The 19109-nt window shown below is 33.9% G+C and overlaps 1 protein-coding gene across 1 annotated transcript in view; it reads right to left on the bottom strand.

Moving 5' to 3' along the window:
* Positions 1-19109, bottom strand: part of MEIS2 (Meis homeobox 2) — a 226073-nt gene that overhangs the window by 191365 nt on the left and 15599 nt on the right. Inside the window, exon 7 of the mRNA XM_015813574.1 lies at positions 17626-17740. Coding sequence (XP_015669060.1) covers positions 17626-17740 — 115 coding nt within the window. The remainder of the gene's footprint in view (positions 1-17625; positions 17741-19109) is intronic.

The following is a 19109-nucleotide window of genomic DNA, read 5'->3' as shown; positions in this document are numbered from 1 at the left end:
ATATGGTACTCTTTAGTATATTAAGTATGGAACTGATTCTAAGGAAATATATTTCACTATGTTTAACACCACATAGAAATGTACAATTGTTTTGAAAGCTCTGATATATAAAACAGAGCTCCATTTTCAGTACAGAATGAAATTTTACCTAGGTTATCTATATTAAACATATGTGTTCAAAAGACAATATTTAAATGCAGACATGAATAATACAAATACTGATTCATCTAGTACACTGAAAATAACATTCAAGAGCACTTTATTATTGTGCAAAATTTTCCTTTGTACTGTTTCCAAGATGCATGTCATTTTTCATTATTGATTTCATAAATGCTGATTGAATGATAAAAACAGTAGCCTTATAATTAAGGCTGCAAAATATAAGAGAGTTATACAATATTATTAATCAACGGTACATTTTAACAGTGCTACATTTTAATGAAAAGTATATATGTTTAGGTATTGAGGTAATTTGATTCTAATATGTAACCATAAGAAAAAATGACTAAAAAAATAAAGGAATGACACACCTTTGGCTTTATTAGTAACAACATACATAGCAGATCACCTGTATACAGATTTATATAAATTCAACTGTGATTAATGAAATGCAATACAATAAAATTCTCATTTTGATGGATGGAAATATGATAGGTATGATGTATCTCCATGAATAATAGTGAACTGATGAATATGAACAATTTTCCCTTTTGGGAAAAAGAAAATATATTCTGAATAAGCAGAATACTACTTCATTTTCTTGGAACCACTTATAATTAGGCTTATAAATGTGTATCCTATATCAAATCAAATCAACCTTTATTGTCAAAGTACAACATGTGTCCAATGAGATTGGCTAAGCCTGTATTTATCAGCTAAATTCTTGTTGAATACAAAAATGCACGTTCTTGTTATGAAATCAGGAATAGGTTGCCACCTTTTAAAAACTACTTCGACATAGAAATAATACATGACTATTCACAGAATTATGAATATTCATTTATTATTTGTCATATTTAAAAACCAACCATTTCCCTCACAAAGGGACTCTGGGTGATGGGCAATTAAATATTAAAAGCATAAAAAATAGTATATAAAATTTAATTTAAAAATTTAAATTTAAAAGTGGCAAGAGATGTTAAGAATTAATTAAAAAATAGAGGGAGGGCTTTCACCAACCAAACCCATGGCTACATGCTCATCTGCGTGCCCCAAGCAAGGGTGCAAAGCCATGTTTTTATGGCTTTAAAGACGGTCAGGAGAGTGTGGGCCTGCCTCATCATCATGGGAATGGCAACAGCAGATAAGATTCTCTTCCTGGACCCTGCCAATTGGAAATCTTTGGCTGATGAGATCTGCAACATACCTCCCCTACCAGACCAGGTGGGATGGGCTGATGTAATGGGATGAAGACAGTTCCAGGACCCATACCATGTAGAGCTTTAAAGGTCACAACAAACACCTTGAATTGGAGCCAGAAGCAAACAAGCACCCAACAATAAGTATTAATTCAAATAAATCCTACAATCTTTGAGAATTTTGGCTGCTTTGGATGTTTCAAAGAAAAAACAAAAGGTTTTTTTATAGAACTAAAGAGAAATTTCCTAACAGTTAGAACAATTAGTGGAACAATAAGTGGAACAACCTGCCTCCAGAAATTGTGAATGCTCCAACACTTGAAGTTTTTAAGAAGAGACTGGACAACCATCTGTCTGAAATGGTATAGGGTAGGGGTTGGATTAGAAGACCTCCAAGGACCCTTCTATTATTATTATCATCATCATCATCATCATCATCATCATCATCATCATCATCCACGGGATGCAGGCAGCATGTGAAACCATGGCCTCAGTCTGCGGGAAAATCTCTCTCTACAGAACCGGTCCCTGGTGCCCAAAAGGTTGGGGGCTACTGTTCTAATGTATATACTTCATCATATAAATACAAATATAAAGTATTTGAAATGTAGTAATAATAAAAGTGTCATTTTATGACACATCTATATGGAATGCCATTGGCTTTATAAATATTTTCCATTAAAACACAATTGAATAATTATAGATGCTGATTTGTCTTATTTGTTTTACATGCATATCATCTAGTCAATATAATGATTAGTGCTTGCAAAACACTTTTGAAAAAGATGGTTTGCAGCAGGGCTTTTTTTCTCATAGAACGCCCAGAACGGAGTTCCAGCACCTTTTTTGGATGGAACCTTGTAGGGTAGGCAAGGCGGGTTGTATGACGTGTGTGAGTTCTGACACCTTTTTTTTTTTTTTTTAGAAAAAAAGCACTGGTTTGCAGTATGATAAAAGTCTACCTCTTCTAATCATTAAAGCAACCTTCTTTTTAGGCTCATAGCTGTTGCAAAAACTGTTCTTACTTTTCTTTATATGTGTGTGCATTTATGGCCACATGTAAAACTTATAAAAGAAATGGTTCCTTTAGACTTTTTCAGAAATATATTTTCTCATGTTGCAAAAGCATATCTTTCAAATACTGTCTAAAGTTCTCATTAAGATGCCATTTCCAACATAGGTATAACATGAGACAATATCTAATGTATTTGATGGAGATGCCTAGATCTCAATCTACTGTATGATTTTATACCACTTCTTCACTTTTATTGTTTGAGCTACTTTATTACCAGAAAGGGTGATGGTGCATCAATTTATGATCTATAGCAGAAAAACATTCATAACCTTCATATTTCTATGTCCATGCTTCTGTGTCTTTTAGATATGTTTTCCTATTCAACTTTTCTCCCCCCCCCATATACCTGTATTTCTGTCAATCTCCATTTGCTCCACATTTTCTATCTTTCCTTACGTTTTTCTACCACCTTTCTGTCCCTCTCCTCTACCTGCGACCAGGCATCATTCTCTTGTTACCTTTATTATCTGTCTACTTTTCTACTTTCCATATCATCAGTTCCAGTTCCCAGTTCTCCAGTTTCAGGAACCAACACTTTTCATCCCTTCTTCCCCACTAACTTAAGATATATCCCCCCTGACCATTTCCTTACTTCACATAATCCAAATCCCAGTAATCCAAGATATAGCCTACCTCTCACTATAATAGTAATTATTACCATTATTTCTAGAAAGGATGACTACAAAATTAAATTGGGATCAGGATGAAGATCAACCCAGGTATCCAGTGTGGAATATGAACATATTGATATTTAACTAGAAAGACCCAATTTCAAATTTGACCCTTTCCAAGATATTTTAGCTAATAATTCTTTCTAGGCAAAACTCATTCCCTTCAAGAAATGAAGGAAAGAACCAATGAAACTTCCATGAACTCTCAGAGAGAGAGTAGGATATAAACAAGAATATTTAACCTGCCACACTAAGTGAAACATCTCCATCGCCAGCTTCTTCTTTTTAATACAATAAAAATAACAGCAGCAAATCAGCCACATGATAGAAAATCTTACTTGGCCATATTTGTTGAATTGTATTGCCACTATATATGTCAAAATCCAAAAAGCTTCATTATAATGAAAGGCAGGATACAAGCTGAATGAATGGATTAAAGAATAAATGAGCAATTAGTTCCATAAAAAATATTATTTGCCAGTTTTTAAAACAGAGGCAGAAGGCTTTTTGATTGGTACTATATTTAGTAGCTGCAGGTAGAATTTAAAAGTCCACAGCTTACAGAGATTAATATGTGCATATCTAACAACAATAATTGGGACTGGGATGTGATGCAGTTGTAAAGCATGATAGCATGTGACTGCAACTCTCAGCAATGGTAGTGACAGCAGTCCCTGATTACCATAGTTAAGGACTGTGTGGGTTGTTAAGCACAGAACCTCAGGTGATCACAACTTCTGACTTCCTGCTGTCATCCCCATTGACTTTGCTTGTGGGAAGCTGGCAGAGAAGGTTGAAAATCAAACACATGTAACTTTGTCATGATCAGAAATCTGGGTTAGTTCCGAAGCACCTGTATTGCAATCGTAGCACTGTAGGAACACTGAGACAATCAGAACTTTGAGAACCAGTTGTAACTACTACTCATCCAGCACTGTTCAGGTTTGAATGGTTGCTAAATGAGTGGTTGTTAAAAAAGGACCTCCTGAATAAGCACTGTGGGGAAAACAGTGTATTTGTTTGTACAATGGATGATCTGTAAACAATAAACATAAAATAAAGCAATTTAAATTGGTAAAACATGTAAATTGTTTCAAAGTTTGTTTGTTTTTTCAAACTGGGTTGGTCATCAGGACACATTCTGGTGAGAGAGAAGTTCCCTGAGGATGGGCTCCAACACAAGTCTGAAAGCTCAGAAAACTAAACCTCTAGAGCAGGGGTCTCAAACTGCCGGCCCATGGGCCGGATGCGTCAGGTGGAAGCCATACCCACCACAGCTACAGAAAGGGGAAAAAAGTCACGATACATCGCAACACGTCACGTGACGCGGTGAGTTTGACACCCCTGTTCTAGAGCCTTGGCGGCACAGTGGTTAGAATGCAGTACGGCAGGCTAATTCTGTTGATTGCTAACTGCCAGCAGTTTGGCAGTTCGATTCCCATTGGCTCAAGATTGACTCAGCCTTCCATCCTTCCGAGGTCGGTAAAACTCATTTTTACTGAAATCGGTAAAAAAACCAGATTGTTGAGGGCAATATGCTGACTCTGTAAACTGCTTAGAGAGAGCTATGAAGTACTATGAAGCGGTATATAAGTCTAAGTGCTATTGCTATTGCTGGTCCCAGTCACTGACCCAGCTTGGACTCACATTATCCTGGGACACGTATAATTGTCTTTTTTTTCTCAAGTGAAAGCCTTTCATGTGCTCAGAAAGAGGTGAAAAATGAGAGAGTGTAAAAGCATAATTAACCAACATCACAGTTGATCACGGCTGTTGAAGGCCCAGGAAATCTACTTTTATAAATGAGGCATGTGTATCAAAAAGTGGGTATTAAAACAATAGAGTGCCTAGCTCACTAATTAGTTTGTTAATGTCAATGAGGTGGTTTAACTTTACTGTATAGGCAGTAGTTTGCCGTCTCAGTCTTATAGCTCTTCCAAAGACATTCCAATAATTTATTTGATCCTGTACATTTACCTGATCCTTTGTCTTCTCTTTCTAATCAACCATATGCTTCCATCACATATTTAAAATTGTGTGTTTCTGCCTGTTAATCTTCACTTTGAGAAATCAATTGGTTTATTTGTAGGCCACAGTACTCTTAGTAACTATCTTAAATCCATAATTTAAAGACTTCTATAGTTACATGGAAAAGGTATCCCTAGTCAAATTGTATGTTCTATTGACATAGTGACATTGACATGATACATAATATATGATAACTAAATACAATATTTTTCTGAAAAATTGAATGCGTATTTAATTATTTTTAAGAATTGTTAACAGTTGGTCAGCAGGAAAGGTTATTAAATTATTATTACTTATATGTATGCTTACAGATTTCAAATAATTAATCAGTGAATAAGGCAGATGCAGATATTAATTCAATATTAATCTTTTCTATTTGGGGGGGGTTACAATATTATTAGCTGGTAATAAGGCCCAAAAGGTGATTGATCTGCTAGGCCTACAAATACCTTCAACCTCTAACTTTTCAGTTGTGAGTGTTGTTCTGCTACAAGCTTGAACTCTTCTAAACAGTTGCCTGAATAATTGAAAGTGAAGATACTTCACTTTTACAAAACAAAAGAAAGCTGTAAAAAATCTCTAAACACTTCTAGCTAGCAATTTCAACTGTGAGAAATATTAAGAAATTTGTATTACATTGAATTGCTGAAGTTAAGGTACGATCTAGAAGTACAAAAATAATGTCTGCTAACACTGCTTGAAAATGTGTTAGTACTATATAATCAAACCCACAGATCACTGCTACTGACTCGATCAAACATTTAGCTGACACTGGAATATTGGTCCACAGGACCATAAAGAGCATTGCTCATATAATAACAATCTGTGTGGGAGAGTTTTCAGAAGAAAAACTTTTCCACAACCATATCACAAAAGTCATTGTCTAATGTATGCAAAAAATATCCCTGACAAGTCTGAAGCATTTAGACCAGAGTTCCCCAACATTTCCAGCTTTGTGTACCAGCGGGGGAGGGGATGGTCCACGCAAGCGACCGGCAAGCGCATTTCCATGGTCCAGTTGCAAACCCCTCATGGCCTATTAGTGGGCTGCGTCCCACAGGTTGGGGATGCCTGATTTAGATTACTAAAATAAGCTGTTTGGCCACAACCACATGAGAAACATTTGGAGTAAATAGGATGAAACAGTTGAAGAAAGAACAATTTGCCAACCATTAAACACTGGAACTATGTGGCAGCTAGTAGCATAGGAAATAGAAGGGCAGAAGAATAATGGATTCAACAAAGTATCAATATTTCCTAAAAAATAGAAATCAGTTCAAATTAACCTGAAGCTGAAATAAAGGCTATGTATTTCAACAAGCAATGACCTAAAATATATATTCAGTTCAATCATGAAATACTTTAAGAAAAGAAAAATAAAGGTTTTGGGATGGCTTTTATAATCTCCAGACTTAGTGCCCTGGGAAAAGCAGTAAGACTTATATATCATTCCATAATGTTTTACATCACTCTCTAAGCATTCCATAGTTAGCATATTGCCTCCAACAATCTGTGTCTTCATTTTACCACCTCAGAAGAATGAAGGCTGAGTGAACTTATAGCCCTCTCAGGATCGAATTCCAGGCTGTGGGTGGAGTTAGCCTGCAATACTGCATTCTAACCACTGCACCACTAGGATCATTGAATTCATTGAATATTTGGCATCTTATAAGAATTAGGGTTTACATAAAAGCATAAATGCTAACCTACGCCAGAGAGAGACCTTCTGAGAGGCCATGTATAAATTTTGGATCACAACTAGTCCTGAGGATTAGTTTTATACTTAAACAAAGTGTGCTAGCAAAGTGTAATTTATATCATATCCTAACTTATTCAGATATGTTTTGTCCTACCTTCTTAACATCAACCATTAAGTAATCGGCTATTTAAAACAGCTGTATTCTGACTCAGTTTATTAGCTTTGTGTCATGCATATATTGCACTGTCATACAATTTTAAAAGAATTAGAGCTGTTTTATCAAGAACAGATACTGAAAATAACCAAAACATGTTATTATAGTCTGTGCCATACTTATGTTTTCCCAGCTACCCCAGAGGTCTGTCACAGAGACCTGTCAAGTATTATATAGTCAAAAATCAATTGGAAATCGGCATGATAAGACAATGTAAGTTGCCCTGTAATAGCCATAAGACCCTTAAGGCTTATATGGTCCCATGGCTATACGGATTCCTTTCATCTACCCCACCATCCTACAGATATCTCATCTCACCTTCCTGATTATTTTAGACATATCTGTGTGTCGTTTGCCTACTACTTTCACTTTATGCTTAGCACAGGTGACAGCTATCTTGAACTGAATAAAAACAAGTGAGAGAGACCAGAAGTTCTATCAGCATTATTTTATTTTTTATCTATTTAATCTGTTAACTAATTTCTAATTATAAGTGCTTTTACTTCTAAGGGCAAGAGTTATAAATCAATATTATTTCAAAGTTCTATATATAACTTGACAATTATGCTTAAATTTCTAAACATCTAACAGTTTGGTAGAGGGAAATAGAGTGCTGTTTTGATTTTTTCATTGATGAAATCTTTTTATAAATTTACTTATGTGGCACATTTATTTTTAATATTTCCTTTAATATTTTAAACAATGCCTATTCTTTATGTAATTTTCATTAGAACTTTGAAAGTTAACAAGAGTTGCATTTTTGTGTCTTTGTTTTATAATCTTAGCATTTTTATCTTAACTGAGACACCTAAGTATTTATTTAGAAATTTGTTACTAAATATTTAGTAAAATAAATTATTCAGAAATCCCTTATTATAGGATCTAATTTTTAAATATGGCAAGAGTGGCAAATGTTATGACTCAGAAACAATAAACCAGGACAAACACACTTCTTCCCGTGACTGATGAAAGAGCTAATTGGAAATTAGATACATTGCAATATTAGCTTGTTTATGATATTAGGGAGTATTCTTTGAAATGACTCTTTAATTTGTCCCAATTATGATGTTAAAACATAGTTCAAACACCCGTTGCTTGCAAGGTTTGTATTTTTTTTAAAGCAGATATCAATGCCATGCTATGATATGATATGTCATAGGAAGTTGAGTCAATTTTGAAATCTCACCTTTCTTTTTGACATATATCAAATGTTTACTGATATTGGACCCCAATGTTATTATATATATATATATATATATACATACTGTATATATCTCCCAAAACTGTCATTATGAATATTAGACTGTCCCAGGTTAATATTAAATGTTTGTATGGTGCTAAAACAATCCAGGCTATAGAAGTAAATATTTGAAAATCTGCTCATGAATATGAGGCATGATACAAAAATGGCATAGAAATGTGTAAACCTCTGAATGTTTAAAAAGCAAAAATAGTAGGGACGGAAGGAAATTCAGAAGAAAAAGTATGACATTAACTGTCTGTCATGGGCCATGTTTTTAAATCCAGGACATGTAACACAGCAACAAGAGCTGATCATTTTGTTTAATCACCTTTTGGATTTTTGCCAGATGGTCTCTACTGAGAGTGCTGCAAATAGAGAGAGATGAACTGCATCTAACATGCCACTAGAGCTTTCCTGTAAATGTCTGAGAACTGAATCCAACGAGAATTTAGTCTCAGAGCAGAAAGGATACATTTAAAAACTATGTGCATTAACTATACTTTTCCCCATAGAATCCTCACTTCACATGAATAATTTACCCACTCTTATGTTAATGGGATCATGAAAGTATCCCTCTGTCTTTAGTGCAGCTATTCTCAGCTTTCAGTAATTACCCCACCCAGTGAAAATAACATGGCTCCTGCATTTGAACATCCTACTAGTACCTGACACAATTAGAAAGATCATGGCTGACAGTAGAATGGTCCAAAAAATGGTCAGAGCTCAAGTTGCCTGAGGGAAATTTTGGGGAAAAGAAATTCCACTGTCAACATTTCTTTAGTTGCTAGAATGAACACAGCAAAAAGAAATAGCATTTCTCCCTCTCTCAGTCACAGTCTTTTTCTCAAACAATATTTACTGATAAAGCAAAAAAAGAGACACCTATTATGAGTTAACTATAATTTACAGCAGGCAAAATTAAAATGAATTTAAATACAGAAGCATAATGGTTAACTTTTTCATATTAACTTGTAACAGTCAAATTTTAGACAAATGAAATTTCAAACTTTTACATGATAAAAAATGGACAATTATAATTATAATTATAGCTAGTTTTTGACTTCTACCCATAACACTAATGCTAGTAGTTCTGCCCATAACACTAATGCTAGGTAGTTTAACTAATGTTAAAATTATCAGGCTGGAACATCTGGGAAAGAAAGCTATGAAACAGCAGGGAATGTAACTGGTTTATTGTTTATCTTATGTTTATGAGTCAGTATTCCAGTTTTAATTACTACTCTAAATTAAATCCTAACAGGCATCAGGAGACATCATTTTAGTCAAGTTAACTTTTAAAAAAAATCAGACACTCAAATACTAGATTTTTCAAATAATTTAAGGTACATAAATTTAGAAATTCATAAAAAACATTTCAACATTTGAGGAAGTACTGAATTATGGAAAGCATTTAGATTTTAAGGATGTTTTATAATAGAGCAATTAGAAATGCTAAAGCGTCAAGCAGTTTGGGGCACATGAGGCAGATTAAATATCTTGGAAAATAAATATTGTACACATGAACAAATCTGCACATAAGAACATCAAATATCAAGGAACATACTACACTCCTCAACTCATTAATATTGTTCAATTATTTTCTTTGAAAAGCCTGGTAGTGAAACCATTTATGTGTGTGTGTGTGTGTGTGTGTGTGTGTGTGTGTGTGTGTGTGTGTGTGTGTGTGTGTGTGTGTGTTTTATCTAATAATAAGTGACCATTTTAGGATTAGTAAAGCTGTAAGAAAATAGAAAGTTAAAAAAACCAGCTGATATTATTCCAGTTGGCATCTGTCGTAAATATTTAGATATATTTCAGAAAAGAAGACTCCTGCTTAAACAATAACATTCCATTGCTATAAATTTCATAAATATGAAGGAACAAAGAGAATGTGTCAAATCCTAAGCATAATTAATAACATTCTCAAATGTGTCTTTGTATGGGAGACTTTATTTTATTTTATTTATTTTATTTTAAATATCCATAGTTCTGAATGATGTGTAAATCTACCAGCTAAAATTAATCATATTTAAAGAGCACAATAACCTCCAAATTTAATTTTAATGAAAGAGAATTTATTTTTAACAGTATAAATAAAAAATTGTACAGTTAAGTACAAGAAAACTACAATAAAAATCTAACCTAAGTGATTATTAATAAGAGAGAAATATACAAAGCACCAAAAATAAAGTTATGAAGAGTAAGAATTTAAAAAAGGAAGGTAGATAGCTTAATAAATTGCTAATGTCTTTAGCTCAGTTTGTTCTGGCAATTTAATAGTTAATTAGCATGCAGGATGTGTAGTGTGAGCTCAGCAGTTACTGGGCCAACTGTCTCTGTATTTCTGGGAATTCTGCCTATTCACAGTGCAGAGATTGTTCAATTAATGCAAAATGTACAAAATGAATTTTACAAAAATGAATTGCAAAGAAAACTCCACTACGATGATTTTACTGCAAAGATATTAGCATCAATTTTTGCTCATGTATAACTAATAATTAAAACAGCATATTTCATTTTGCTTATGACAATTTATTTTATACTGGCACATCAAAATATTGAAACACAAAGTTATTTTTTAAATTAATTGCAACTGAACACACACTATTGTTTAAACCAGGAAAAAAAACCAAACCTAGGAAGAAATACAACAAATCAAAGGTTCATCAATAGTGTCCAATGTATAAGCAACATTATTTTTCAAACATTGAGAAGTTTAATCTTACCATATCTCCTCTTCACGGTGAAGATGACTTATGCATTTAAACGTAAGGACAGGCTCTCAATATGAACAAAAAAAGAGTGTTTTGTAAAATCTATTTCTCTGTTTTCATTCATATGTCATGGCTTTCTCATCAGAGAAAAGGAAAGAACAGCAGGACCTGGACAAGACATTGGATACACTTAGTTCTGGAAAGCCAGATCCTAGTGTCCGTGCATGGTAGAAATAAGCTCCATAGCAACTTATTTGGCACCCATGTATTTTGATACAACACCACTCAGCCCAGGAGTGTGTTGAATCCTCCACCCAGATACCCAAGTGCAGAAAGGCAGAGGAATGTTATTTTGCTTGAAAAAAAAGTACAAAATGTTCTACATGGGAATAATGATCCACTTAGGAATAGTGTATTTCTCCTGCATAGCCCAATTTCTACAATGAATTTTGATTAACATCAATTGTACTTAGATAAATTAGCACAAACTTCATGTACTTAAACTTCAGCATAAGAGCACTCAAATATTGGAAAAATATTTGTTACAGCATTTTTCCAAGCCATGTCTTACTATCAGGAAACAATGTTTTCTAGACCTGAAAATGCTTTACTGCTCAGTCTTCTGGATTGTGACTACTTTTATATTACTGTGAACGTTGTATCTGTTGTAAGACATACCACGATAAGTGCTAGATTATGTCAGTTGCATGTATTTACTAATAAATGCAACTATTATCAACCACAAGAGAACTAATAAACTGTTGGGAAAGTGTTTATATTGAGCCCCATCTTCCAGCAACCTAGAGTATTCCAGAGTTATCAAAATATTCATGCTGTAGAACTAAGAATAAAATGATCTAGTCCAGGCATGTCAAACTGCTGGCCTGTGGGCCGGATGCGTCATGTCGAAACCGTGCCCACCCCATTGCCGGCAATGGGGAAAAAGTCGTGATACGTCGTGCGACACCATGTGATGTCGTGAGTTTGACATGCCCGATCTAGTCAGCCCCAAAGACATCTGTAGTGCAGTATAAAATCTTACTGTATCTTGTTAGTACTGCAAAAGCTGTCATTAGAATTAGTTCATTTATTATTTCATTATTATAATTACAAATAAAGAGAATTAAATCTTTTTACCCTTTATTTTCATCCAACAAAACTCTGTCCCAAAACTCTTTAGCTTCTTGAAAATATCCAGCTGAATACATTCACAGATACACACGAATAAACAGAATGTCTCATTTATACAAATGCTCTTTTCTCAATATTTAATAATAATAAAAAATAACCACCTAAGAATGTGAGGTATGTCCTTTCTTTTTATTTCATGTCCTGGTTATTTTACATAAGTTTAGGTTACATATTCATAAAAAGGACAGTGTGTGTTTTAAGTGTGTAATAATATTTAAGGTCTATTTTAGATACAAATTTACACTTATACCTCTTTAGCACATAAACCTCTCTTTAACACAACATTATATAGATTTAGAGGGGGCACAATGGCTCAGCGGTTAAAGACACTGAGCCTGACAGCTGGAAAGTTGACAGGCCAGGTTCGAGACCCGAGTGCTGCATTACGGGATGAGCTCCCATTACTTCCCTCTGCTCTGCCCACCTAGCACTTCGAATGTGGGTACATAAATAGGTACCACTTTGGTGAGAAGGTAATAGTGTTCTCTGCATCTCAGCATATAACCATGCTAGCCACATGACCACAGAAAAGAACACTGGCTCCCTCAGCTAAAAAATGGAGATGAAAACTACGCCCTAGAGTCAGACATGACTGGACAGGGGAAACCTTTATCTTTATATAATCTCATATTTGGATTGAATTTTCAGTCATATGCTGTTTTTAACATCTATACAATTGTTCTGTTATTTTTACATTTCTTAAGAAAATTCATCTATCCTGATTTGATGGCATATATGCCAAGGACTTTTCCAAATCCAAAGAAATCTCTCTCAAGTTAGTATTAGAATAATTTTATCACAAGCAATATTAGTAGGAAAAAACATTTCCTAGATCCAACTTTAGAAAAGAACCAAACACTTCAAATTTGGAAAAGCCACTTTTTCCCTCAAAACAAGTTAGGCTAAAAACTCAAAACACCACCTTTAGTCACCTAAGATGGTTAAACAAAATCTGTCCCTTGAAATATATAACAGTCAATAGCAATAATATGAATCCATTTATTAAAAGATTTTATTCATAGTTGTCCTACATCACTAGATGTGGGAATAAAAATGAATAAAACAATTTTTAAAAATCTATACACAAGAAAAATCTGCAATATTTTTACTGCAATTACTGAATGAGGTGAAGCAATGTTTCAGCAACCAGTCTTTACAGTAGATGGCAATGATTGTGTTCCATATGACTAATTCCACTTTCTATTTCTATTCATCTCAAGATTTGGCAATTAGAGTTTTTTCAGCATTACCTAAGGGAGCTTCAGCAACATTGGTTGGAACAGTTTAAAGGGCTGATCTTGTACATCAAATTTCATCCTATCTATTATAATATTGGACATTGTGGTATAAGTACACAGGCAGATGCATATCTGTTATCACACCGATTATGAGTACCAATGTTTTCTTCCATATGTGGCTGTCCCTTACTGAATCAGGAGAAAATGTTGCTTTCCAATTACTGTATTTCTTGTTTTAAACATAATAAACTGTGCTCAGCTTCAGCAAGGAGAAAAGATGGTCTAGAAGAATAGCTCTTCTGTATTTCTAAAACCTAGTAAATCTTGAGAGGCCTTCTGAGCACAAAACTACTAGAAGATATCATCAAGCATATAGCAAGTATTGTTTAATAACTTTCCACATGGAAAGTCCACACAGTTTTAAAGGTAAAATCAGACTGATTTTATATTTTCATACATAACTCTTACTTGGTCACATCTGAAGTATCTAATAAAAGACAGAAAAAACTAAGGGAAAGCATAACCATAACTACAATACACACAGAATATCTTAAGCAGTGATTTTTCAATGCATACATACATACAGTGCTGCTTAGCAAAATCTCGGAGTCTTCCTTCTCTCCTCCCCTTCTCAGTCTTTTCCTGCTATCTCTCTTCCATAACTCAACTAACCCAACAGAACCAGCCAGTTTTAAATTTCAGTTGGGACCTCAGTGACCTGTTAATGAATCTACAGAGAGGAGGAAAAACTCACTGTGTTGAGTTATGCCTGGTGTTGCTAGCTGACTAGGAGTCAGAAATGCTTGAAGCGTTAACGTAATTGGAAGAATGTGAAAAATGAAGCGTTGGACTCCTGAGCAAAGTGAAAGGTCAAAGCAAGACTTACACAAAACAACTCTCTGGAAGATGGCCTCATTATACCATTAAAACAGTTTCTTTCCTCCCTTGCCCCCACCTAGTTTTCTTCCTTTGTAAAATGTTTAGTGTTTTATTTCTATTAATAGGTTTAATTAATCTTTCTAGTCTTTAAGTAAGCAAGTTAATAAATGCATACAAGAAAAGAAAGCCAAGTATATTTAACTTTTTGATCTTAGATAGAATAATATTGTCTGAAATAATTTTGCCTCTATGGATCTGAACCATGGTAAGGTAGTAAGTGGTACGAATAATAATGCAGCCATTATAATATTACAATGTATAGAATAGTTTACTTGAACAACTAAGATGACTTGCTAAAAAAAACCTTATAGAACCCAGCTAATATAATAAGGATTATCTTTCACTGAATAGTGCTCAAAGACTTTAACTCTTCCACTACCAGCATTTATATTAACTCCATTGTAGTTTTCATTTCATACTTTTTCATTTTATAAGGGAGCACTGTAGCTTTTTCATAAAATATATTTATAAATATAAAATTTAAAATATTTATAAAATATATTCTTTTTTGACACATTTATCTTTTTTGCATCTTTTTGCATTTATAAATAATGATTTGCTAATAAACTTTGTTATGTTCTCCCAAGTTATCAAGTACCATGTGTAGAAGGTTCAACTATTCCAGTGTTGTTCACCTCCTCATGACACACATACAATGAGTATATGCAATGAAAAATGCATTAAGGATTATACCATAAAGTAATATTTCTTGTTTTATCAAAGTATAAAAGCTGGGAAAGAAAAAATGATGTGACACCTACAGATAAACACAGATAGTGTATGGAACAGACAGTAGTGTATTAGAAATCAAGAAGACTAAAGTATGACAGAGAAAGACAGAAACTACTACTACTCGCTTCTCAGTGTATTGTAATAGAGCACTAACCATTTTATATAATTCTTCATCCCAAGGAACTTTTACTGATGTTTTAGAAAATTGCATGGATATGTCTGTGAAATCACCATAGTCAAGTTCAGCTTGAAGGGGAGTTTTACCTTTAGAATCCAATAGCAAACTCCTTTAAACACCTCATTCCCAGCATAGTCAATGGAATTGGGGTTGGCCAAGTCTTAGGGATAAGAAAAGCAGGGTTTGAAGATTTAATCATAAAATTTAAAAAAATTAGATTCCCACATTCTTGATGTGTTAAATTAAATAACAAGGCTTAGAAAAGCACCCTAGATAAGACATGTCAAACTCGCGACATCACATGACATCACACAATGTATCAGGATGGTTTTGCCATTGTTGGCAATGGGGTGGGCGCGGCTTCTACGTGACGCGTCCGGCCTGCAGGCCGGCAATTTGACACCCCTGCTCTAGATGAAAAATATTGGCTTCTGAACATAATATAAACATTGTTGAGTCATTACTGCATCTGACTCAAGTCAATGGAAAATTTTAAAAACTAACTACACTTGTTCAAAGTAGCCTTTTAAAAACTATTTTTAAAGAAAACATGCCTTTTCAACTGATGACTGGTTTTGTTGCAAAAAGCAGCCATACAACCAATTGATATGGCATCCATTACACAGAGATATAATTCCTAGTTCCATCATTCCAATCCAGATTATTTCTCCAGCCACTAGGAAGATATTTTTTCCTGAATGATTCATAGCAGCTTGTGTCTGCATGTGATTTGAATCAGGGCCATTCCTTTAGGCAAGATTTAAATACCTTCTGTGCCACATCATGGCTCAGACCCAAATCACGCCTTGTAGTATGTAGCTATATACCTTAATCTAAGCTTTCCCACAACAGCCTCTAGTCTTGGAAAGAGAAGTGAAAAAATACTGGACAAATATTACTGAGGATGGTCCTGATTTCTGGAACAGAGATAAACAAGCACAGAGTATTTGTTGCTTTAGGACATGAAAATTTACTCATGATGAAGGTAAATAGCTATTAATCTACTTTAGTGAGTTCATCATGGAGTTCATCCAGGAATTATACAGATTCACAATATTCATTTGTTTTTAAATATACACAATCATATATATAGGAATCAATTATTGCAACTGGTATGAATAAGCTTTAAAAAACCCCATCTGAAATATAAAATTTAAACCTGTTGGACAAATTATACAAAGCAAATCTATTTTTGCTCATATGAAAGCAAGCATATCTTCTCTAAACTTTTGGTTTCTATATAAATAACTGGCATCAATAATATACTTTCTTAAACTGAAGTTAACACAATTGTAAAGATGTAGGACAATTTTGAAAAAAACTAGATTATTAACACTGGGAGGTTATCAAATATCCAGTTTAATCTTTGCAAAAAGATGAACAGCTAAATTTTAAGGATTTTTTCTGTTAAGCTCAATAATTAAATATGATTTTAAAAAACATTTTTTATGCAAACTGGAAGTATTAAGTCAATAAAGTGTTAGGCTGAATTCCAATCCCAAATTAACAGGGAGCAAATCCCATTTAATTCAATGTGACTTATTTCTGAACAGCTATGAACATCATTGCCCCATTAAGTGTATAAAATGTTCACGTTAACCATGTTAAAGTAGGACTATAATTATGATGGGCACAATGCCTACGTCTTATACCACAATTCTAAAAATGTTATATGATATAACTAATTTATTAGTCATTAATATAATACAAACTTAACCTATTTCCAATTAAAGCAGGATAGGTAGAAATATTAAGTGGTAATCCACAAGCAACTCATTACAAAAGGAATTCTTAATTGTAATAGACTACTTTAGTATAAAATCTACAATCAATTTCAAGCCATTCGATAAATGCATATATCTTTTGTGTGAATGAGTCAAAATTGTTTTTGTTTTCTTCCTGTACTGGATTAAGAATGTTTCAACTGGCTTGAAAAGCCTTTTTTCAGTTGACAGTAATATTTTTCTATTTAGAGACTAGCATAAATTGCTGCACCACAGCTGGGGTGCATGTCTGCCATGATATTTACTTACACCACACATGCACACACACACACACACACAGAAAATCCTGTAGGTAACTAAATTTGTAAAGGAATTGGCAGAACTAATCAATTGTTATTGCAAAGCTTGTCTGAAGATTAGATATTTGGCTTTGAAATAAAAATAAAATATAGCTAAGGTTGGAAAAAGGAAATAAGTGTCTCCCTAAGTTACAGCTGATTACATTGCAAGCCTGCCACTCTTGTGTTTACACTAAGGCAGATGTACTGATATAATAAAAGACACTGAAGTTATTTTAGTCATGCCTACTTTGCACAGGGAAAAAAAAGCTTGACCTTTTACCTTGCTCACTGCTGTTGTCTCCACTCTGGGAAGCATGGCCCCCACTGGAAGGCCCTGGTGTGCCTGCTGAGTGCGTTGACGTTGCGTCATCATGATCTCTCCAAGAGGAAGGATTCTGGTGTCAGAATGTCCATTTTTTCCCACAGTTATCATTCCAATAGCAAATCGAGGAAGGGAGATTGGGAAGCCAGAAAAAAAGTAGGCAGGTTAGCATTTGCAAATAGTCCTAAAATTCAGACACTGTTCAGAGGCAAATGATTACTGAGTTGCAATCCTATACCATTTTACCTTGGGATGTGTTCTCCTAAAGATATGAGAATTATTTTTGATTCAATAGGTACAGAAATATATTAATGACATACTAACTATATTTAAGTCACTTTCATTTTCATATATTTATACCATAATAAAGTGCAGTTCTAATATTTTAAGGTTTTTCTCCTTAAAAGAGTTTTGTTTTTTACTTTTTATACTTGTAGCAACCAGCTGGTCAGGTAAGGAAATATTTTAATAATTTATATTTACATGGTCATAAAATAATTCCATAGACAAACCAATAAAGGCATATTAAGTTCAATAGCAATTATTCCCAAATAAATCAATATATGATTGCTGTCTAGTTCTGATAATAAAAAAAATCACTAGAGACATTCAAAAAGACAGCTGAACTACTATTTCTCTTTATTTCAGTTTTCCCTATGAAATCTGTAGCAGGGTATTTTTTTCTAATATGGTGTGGGCAATTAATAATTATAACATGCACAAAACCTGTTTTTTTCTCTATTATAACATCTATTACAAATAACACGCTAAACAAAATATACCTAATACGGAAGATGGTGTTTTAAAAAGATTATGCAACTAAAGGTTATGTAAGTTTAAATGGTCAATTGCATCTATAATCTTTCCATCTGATATATAATGGTAATACATGCACTAATTGAAGATTTGACAAAGCTTCCCTAATTCTACAGTAGTTTAGAAATATAATTCCCATTTTTTAAAATTTATTGATCATTGGTTTTTCTGAAGAGAACTGCTACTTTAAAAGGTACATGAAGAAAGCTGAAAGTTGCAGCTAACTGCTACTTCACTAAGCATTTTCTCCTCCTGGTCCTCCTCCCTCTTCCTGATCATTCCCAATACCCTGCTGTTGCTTAAAGGAAAACAGGAATTCTACTGTACAGGAAAAGCTTTATCAGCATCACATGAAGGCAGGCAAGGGATGGAATTTCCTCCAGCAGAAAAGGAGAACAAGAACACATGCAATAGATCAGACTTAGAGCTGAACTTCCATTGCTTGTCACCCGTCCATGACAACTTAAATTAAACACATCCTAACAAGAAGCACTTTTGTAAAATATTCTACATTCAGGGAAATATCATGAGCCCTAAGCAATTCCAAAGAGAAGGCATTAATATTTACTTTGTAGTAAACTTCAGCATCACCTCAACAACTACATCTAAAAAATTAGAAAATTTAG

Source organism: Protobothrops mucrosquamatus, unplaced genomic scaffold, assembly GCF_001527695.2.
Source record: "Protobothrops mucrosquamatus isolate PMUCROS unplaced genomic scaffold, P.Mucros_1.0 scaffold170, whole genome shotgun sequence".
NCBI classification, from domain to species: domain Eukaryota; kingdom Metazoa; phylum Chordata; class Lepidosauria; order Squamata; family Viperidae; genus Protobothrops; species Protobothrops mucrosquamatus.
The sequence above is the reverse complement of the archived record's forward strand: the minus strand, read 5'-3'. Positions and strand labels throughout refer to the sequence as shown.